General features: G+C 60.4%; 1 protein-coding gene across 1 annotated transcript; it reads right to left on the bottom strand.

The window, feature by feature from the left end:
• Positions 1 to 1,229: 1,229 nt before the first annotated feature.
• CEBPB (CCAAT enhancer binding protein beta) lies at positions 1,230 to 3,128 on the bottom strand. Its single transcript, XM_036825537.1, has 2 exons — positions 1,700 to 3,128; positions 1,230 to 1,540 (listed from the first exon to the last, which is right to left on the bottom strand). Exon 1 carries the CDS (start codon positions 2,894 to 2,896, stop codon positions 1,859 to 1,861), a length of 1,038 nt encoding a protein of 345 aa, XP_036681432.1. The 5' UTR covers positions 2,897 to 3,128; the 3' UTR covers positions 1,230 to 1,540; positions 1,700 to 1,858.
• Positions 3,129 to 6,092: the final 2,964 nt, after the last annotated feature.

The raw sequence follows: 6,092 nt of genomic DNA on the forward strand, positions 1-6,092 counted from the left end.
GGGCCCCCAAACCAGTTTCTCACCCTTTGGGATTTGACAGCCAAAAGGCTGTTCCACGGCTCTAAAAGCAGGCCTTGTAATGGTAGCAACCTCTCCAAAGGTTGCTGTGGGGTTTAAATGAGATGGGGCAGGTCCAGGGTTTACTGGACACTGGCCCCTGGCAAGCGCTGGCCATGCTCGCGCTGCGCTTTAGACTCAAGTGCCAAATGCCAGGAGCCTCCCAGAGAAAAATAATAACAAGAGCAAATGCTTATATAACACCTCCTGCGTGCCAGGCACCGTGGGACGCTGTACGTGTATCCACCAACCCCTCCGTCTACATCCTCAACTCTCAGGAATGCTGTCCAGGGCTGGAATAGGGGTGGAGGTGCAGTGCGAAGGGGCGGGTGGGAGGGTATCAGGGGGCAGGGAAAAAGCCTTGCCTGGGGCCATTTCTGTCCCAGGGAATCAGGGACTGCAGCCCTGGGTTCACACCTGGGCTCAGCCACCTTGAGCAGGTGAGGTTGGGCCTTAGTGTCCACAACTGGGCAAAGAGGACAAATGGCACATCTCCCACTCCTAGGAAAAGGAGTGGAAGTACAGGAACCCTTCCCCCCACTTCCCCTACCTGGCCCGGATTCTCCCCTCCCACTGGCCAGGGACACAAACACAAGCTAGCCACCCAGGCCACTCTCTTAAAAATACACATACACACACATACTATTTTCTAAACACCCGGCCCCACTTCACTTTCCAAAAGAATCTGCCCCAACTTGGGCTCAGCAGGACCAAGACCTGTATCCCCTCCTCTTTCAGAGTCACAGTTCTGCTGGCTGGGTCCCCAAGCACTGTTTAGAGGTCAGAGCCCTCCAGGCCCATCTAAACCCAAGCCTAGCACTCAGGACCAGCCAGAGGCCCTGCAGGCCCTCCCCAAGCAAGGTTCCGAGTCACTCCTCCCCAGCACCCAGCGGCACTGAGTCACCCTGAAAGCCTGGCCCAGCACTCCTCTGCCCCTCCCTCGCCCCGGCCTGGTACCCCCATCTCCAAGCACAGGCCCTGGGGGAGTAGCAGAAGAGAAAAAGCAGCTGCAACCCCCCCACCCAACCACCTAAAGAGCCAAAAATAATAGCAACTCACACACACACAACAACCCCACACACACCAGAAAAGCAAATATAAAATCATAAATCCAAAATAAAGGGGAAAAAAAAAAATCAAAGCCAACTACTGCCCCCAAAAGGCTCTTTAAACATTCTCAAAAAAAAAAAAAAGTTTATTAAAAGTGTTCTTAATGCTTGAACGGAAAAGATTCCCAAATATACAGATGCCTCTTTTCTCATAGAAATAGATTTTTTTTTATAATACAAAAAAAAAAGACCAAAAAAACAACAACAAAAACAAAAACAACAGCAACAGCAACAACCCCGTAGGAACATCTTTAAGCGATTACTCAGGGCCCGGCTGACAGTTACACGTGGGTTGCGTCAGTCCCGTGTACACACGCGTTCAGCCATGTTTAAACCGATTGCATCAACTTCGAAACCGGCCCGCCCGCCGGCGCCTGGAGAGGGGGCAGAAGGAGAGGCAGAGTTTATCATTCATCTGTACACATAGACATCTCTTCTTTAAATAACACCACGGGCGGGCGGCCCATCTGCATGTGCGGTTGGTGTGGACAAAAATATAGATATATATATATATAATAAAATATTAAAATTACCGACGAGCTCCCCGCGCTGCCAAGTACCCCAGTGCCAAAGTTTTGCCGGCGCCACCAGGGGCGGGGGCGGGAGCGCGGGCGCTTCCCGGAGTCTCGGTGGCCGCGGCGCGCCCGGCAGCGCGGAGGCCGGCCGGCAGGGGGACGCGCGCGGGGGCCGCGCTAGCAGTGGCCGGAGGAGGTGAGCAGGGGTTCAGGCAGCTGCTTGAACAAGTTCCGCAGGGTGCTTAGCTCGCGCGACAGCTGCTCCACCTTCTTCTGGAGCCGCTCGTTCTCGGCCGTGAGCTCCAGGACCTTGTGCTGCGTCTCCAGGTTGCGCATCTTGGCCTTGTCGCGGCTCTTGCGCACCGCGATGTTGTTGCGCTCACGCCGGATCTTGTACTCGTCGCTGTGCTTGTCCACGGTCTTCTTGGCCTTGCTCTTGACCTGCGAGGGCGCCGGCGCCGCCCCCACATAGCAGGCGGCCGGGGGCGCCTTGGCGTCTGCTGGGCTCGGCGTGCCGGGCGGGCTGGACGACGAGGACGTGGAGAGGCTCCCGCTGCTGCCGCTCGGCACCGCTTGGTAGCCGAGGTAGGCGCGCAGCGCGTACGGGAAACCAGCCGCCATGCCTGCGGCGCCGCCGCCCGGCGCTCCGGCCTCCTCCTTCCGCTTGCAGTCCGCGGGCTCGAAGCCCGGCTCCGCCTTGAGCTCGGCCGGCTGCGGTGGCGGCGGCGGCGGGGGCGGCGGGTGTAAGGGCGCGAAGCAGCCCGGGTGCAGCGCGCCCTTGGCGGCCCCCAAACGCCCCAGGCTCACGTAGCCGTATTCGGCCGCCTTCTTGCAGTTCTTGCCCCCGTAGTCGTCAGAGAAGAGGTCGGAGAGGAAGTCGTGGTGCTGCCCGGAGGAGGCGGGAGCGGGGGCGGGCGCAGGCGGAGCCGCCTCGAAGGTGTCCGTGGCCGGCGCCGGGGCCTGCGGCGCGCCCAGCGGCTCCAGGTATGGACTGAAGTCGATGGCGCGCTCGTGGTCACCGATGCTACCCAGCTCGCCGGCGGGGGGGCGCGGCCCGGGTCTGGCCGCGGGGGGCGCCGCGGGGGCCGCCTTGCCGCCGTACGCAGCAGCCAAGCAGTCCGCCTCGTAGTAGAAGTTGGCCACTTCCATGGATTTAAAGGCAGGCGGCGGCGGCAGGGGGAGACATGCTGGGTCCCAGGCCACCAGGCGTTGCATGAACGCGGGTGCCCGGGGAGGGGGCCTGGGGCTGCCCGCTCCGGCCGGCCCGCAGGTGGCGCGGCCTCCCAGCTCCGAACTGTCGCTGCTGTGTCCCTGATGCTGTTGCCGCTCCCTCCGGCGTGGCCGCTATTAGTGCGGGGGCTGGCGGCTGGCGGCTGGCGGCTGGACCCTCGGGTGGGTCCCCTTCCCGGTCCCGTGCGCGGCTCTGACTCGCTAAAGTTTCTCCTGAGCCCGGTTATTTATAAGGCGGGCCATGGCAACGGCTGCGTCACGCCTGGAGGCCGCCCCAGCCCCTCCCCAGGCACGCAGAGGACACGCTGTGGCCGCCCGAGACCCCCGGGAGGGCGGCGGTGGGGCGTGGTGGCCAGACTGGAGACCCGGAGCGCGCCCTCGGGGGTCCCTCGGCCCGGTGGGGGGCGGCATCGCCCCCTGCCCACTCCCACCCGGCGGCCCCGGGATTGGGAGCAAGAGAAGGCGCTAACCCGCCCCCGGACCGCCCCCTCTGGGCTGGAGGCTATACTAGAAGGGAGGGGAGAATGCGGGGAGGGGGCAACGTGATCTTCTTCTCCCACCCCAAACACGGCCGCGGCCCGCCCCCTGCTGGAGGAGGCGCTGGCTTCAGGATCGGCTGCAACCAGTCCCGACTCCCCACCGAAGGGACGCGCTCCAGGCGGGATGCTGGAGACCCCAGCTCTGGCTCCCGGAGAGGGGACCCATCTCCACGGCCCTTCCCTGGGTCCAGCCTCGCCCCTAAACTTGCCCCCATCCCCAGATCTTGGAAGGAGGGAATTTCACACCTGTGGCGACTTCCTGTCTTAAATACCAAGACCTGGGTTAGGGGGCCTGCAGGTCAGGGTCGACCGCGCCCCTCCCCTAGCCCCGCCCACCGCACCTGCCCGCCCCTCACACCACACCCGGGTCTTCTCCAGCCCCACCACACCCCGACATGGGCCCCGGGAGGGTGGAAGGGGACGGGGATGCTTGGCTCCAACACACTGTGTGGCCTTGGGCAAGTCACTTCACTTCTCCAAGCTTCAGTCCGTGAAGGTGTCGTTACTGTTATTATTATTAGTTGTATTACTGTCTCTACCACAGACTCCCAAACATAAGGCTTACGGCTCTGGGGCACACATCATAAAGAAGGGCCTTCTGCCAGGGTACAAAGAGGCCCAGAGGCCCACAGCACACCCAAGATCACATGGCCTCATGTCCCCCACTGTTCTCGGAAGGAAAGCCCTTGTCCAGGCACCCTCAGACCTATTTGCACCCGAGGCCAAAACACCTGTTTCTGAGGCTGGTGGGGTGGGGGACCAGCCAGGCTCAGGAGGGGCCATGCAGGAGAGAAAAGGGAATTCCCCTATTTTCACCAGGTCCCTACTGGGCGGTGAGGGTGGGCCTGGACCCAGAGTTCGCTTTTTCACCCTGCCAGAAGCATGCCCTTGCTGCCCCTGGTTCACAGATGGGGAAACAAGATGGCCCCCCTGGATCTGAATTTAGGCCTGAGGCCCTCCCTGCAGAGTGGGCTCCGGCGGCCCCTTACCCTCTCCTGAGCCATTCCAAGGCCATTTGGGCAGCTCCTTGGGCCTACCCCTCTGCCACTCCCGGCCCAGGCCGCCCAGGCAGGAGCTCCCAGCCTGCTGGTTGCTGACCCCCAGCCCACTGACCCCAGTCCTGGCCCTGGCGGGCAGGTGGACATTGCTCAACCTTCAGCGTTATCTGCTGAGCTGGGGTGACCTCCGCCCTGGAGAGCTGGAGAAATGACATCTCTTGAGTGCCCTTGGGGGGTGGGGGGCAGGGAGGAACAGGATGAAACACTGGCCCAGCCTGCTGGCTTTCTAGGCCTTCCCAGCAGCCTCTGGGCCAGGGAGGGATCCAAGGCCCCAGGGCCACCCAGCCAGGCCTCCCAAGCTGCAAAATGGGACACTCAGGGCTGAGCTTGAGGGCCACTGCCTCCAAGAGGCCCTCCCTGCCCCACCTGCTGGTGAACTTCCTTCCCAGCCCTTATCTCCAGCCACCGTTATCCTAGTTGTCTTGTCTGCCTCAGTCCCACTCCAGACCAACCCCTCCATGAGCGCCAGCCCTCAAATATGGGAACTCCTGGATCAGGCATGCTCAAAATTTACCAGGGAACGAATGCATTTGCTGCTACCTCTGGACCAAGACCGCTGTTTCCCCAGCTCTGCCCAAGGCAGCTCCTCAGGGCTCAGCCCAAAGGTTACCTCCTCTGAGAAGGCCTCCCTGACCTGCCCATCGAAAGTCCTAGGCCCTTGATCATTCCTTTCGCATCCCCCTGCTTCGTCTCCTTCACCATTCTCAATTACAATCAACATTATCTCACCTACGCATCTTGATTTCTGTCCCCACTGCCCTCTCCCATTGTCAGCTCCAACAGGGCCAGGATTTTTGTTTGTTTTATTCACTGCAGTTCCCCCAGTGCCTAGAACAGTGCCTGGTACACAGGAGGTGCTCAATAAATGGAGGAGGCTGAGAAGGTGAGGTTCCCCCCACCATTAGCTGGGCTGTGTGACCTCAGACAAGATGGCTCCCCTCTCTGAGCTTCAGCACCCACCCCCACCTCTCAGGGTTCTGGGGAGATGCAGTGAGACCTGGGGAGTCTGCAGCTAATTTGTGTGTGTCCTCACACAATCTTTCACCCTCTCTGAGCCATATTTTAAGCTCTTTACATATATTAACTCATTTAATCCTCCCGATAATTGGTAGGAAGCAGGTACTATTATTATCACCGCTTTACGAATGAGAAAACTGAGGCCCAGCAGAGCTAAGTGTGTCCCAGGTCACATTCAAGGGGTGGGAAGGATTAAAGTCTTTCCAGCCCAACCTCCCACTTTGGGTTTGTAACAAATCATAACGGGTCTGGCCATGGGAGCCCCATTTTCCAAATGGAAAAGCTGAGGCTCAGATAAGGGCAGTTGGGGTCACACAGCAAGTCAAGGGGAAACCCAGACCCTGGGGACCAGCCCCCAAGGACCCGACTCAGTCCCATTGGGGTCTTGCCCTTCTGACCTCACCTAACAAATACTGAGCCTTTTGCTTCCCACCCTGCCCTGGCCTGACAGTGAAATCAGTGGCAGTTCCCACCCCAATGCCACCCTAGGTGTCCTGCAGGGAGGCTGCGTGCACGGGTGACGTAAGCCCTTGTTTTCACAAGGTTCGTTGCTCAACAGGCCCTGCC

Source organism: Balaenoptera musculus, chromosome 15, assembly GCF_009873245.2.
Source record: "Balaenoptera musculus isolate JJ_BM4_2016_0621 chromosome 15, mBalMus1.pri.v3, whole genome shotgun sequence".
Lineage (NCBI taxonomy): Eukaryota > Metazoa > Chordata > Mammalia > Artiodactyla > Balaenopteridae > Balaenoptera > Balaenoptera musculus.

Coding starts and splice junctions, on each gene's coding strand:
- CEBPB (XM_036825537.1), bottom strand. CDS start 2,896: ATGCAACGCCTGGTGGCCTGGGACCCAGCATGTCTCCCCCTGCCGCCG.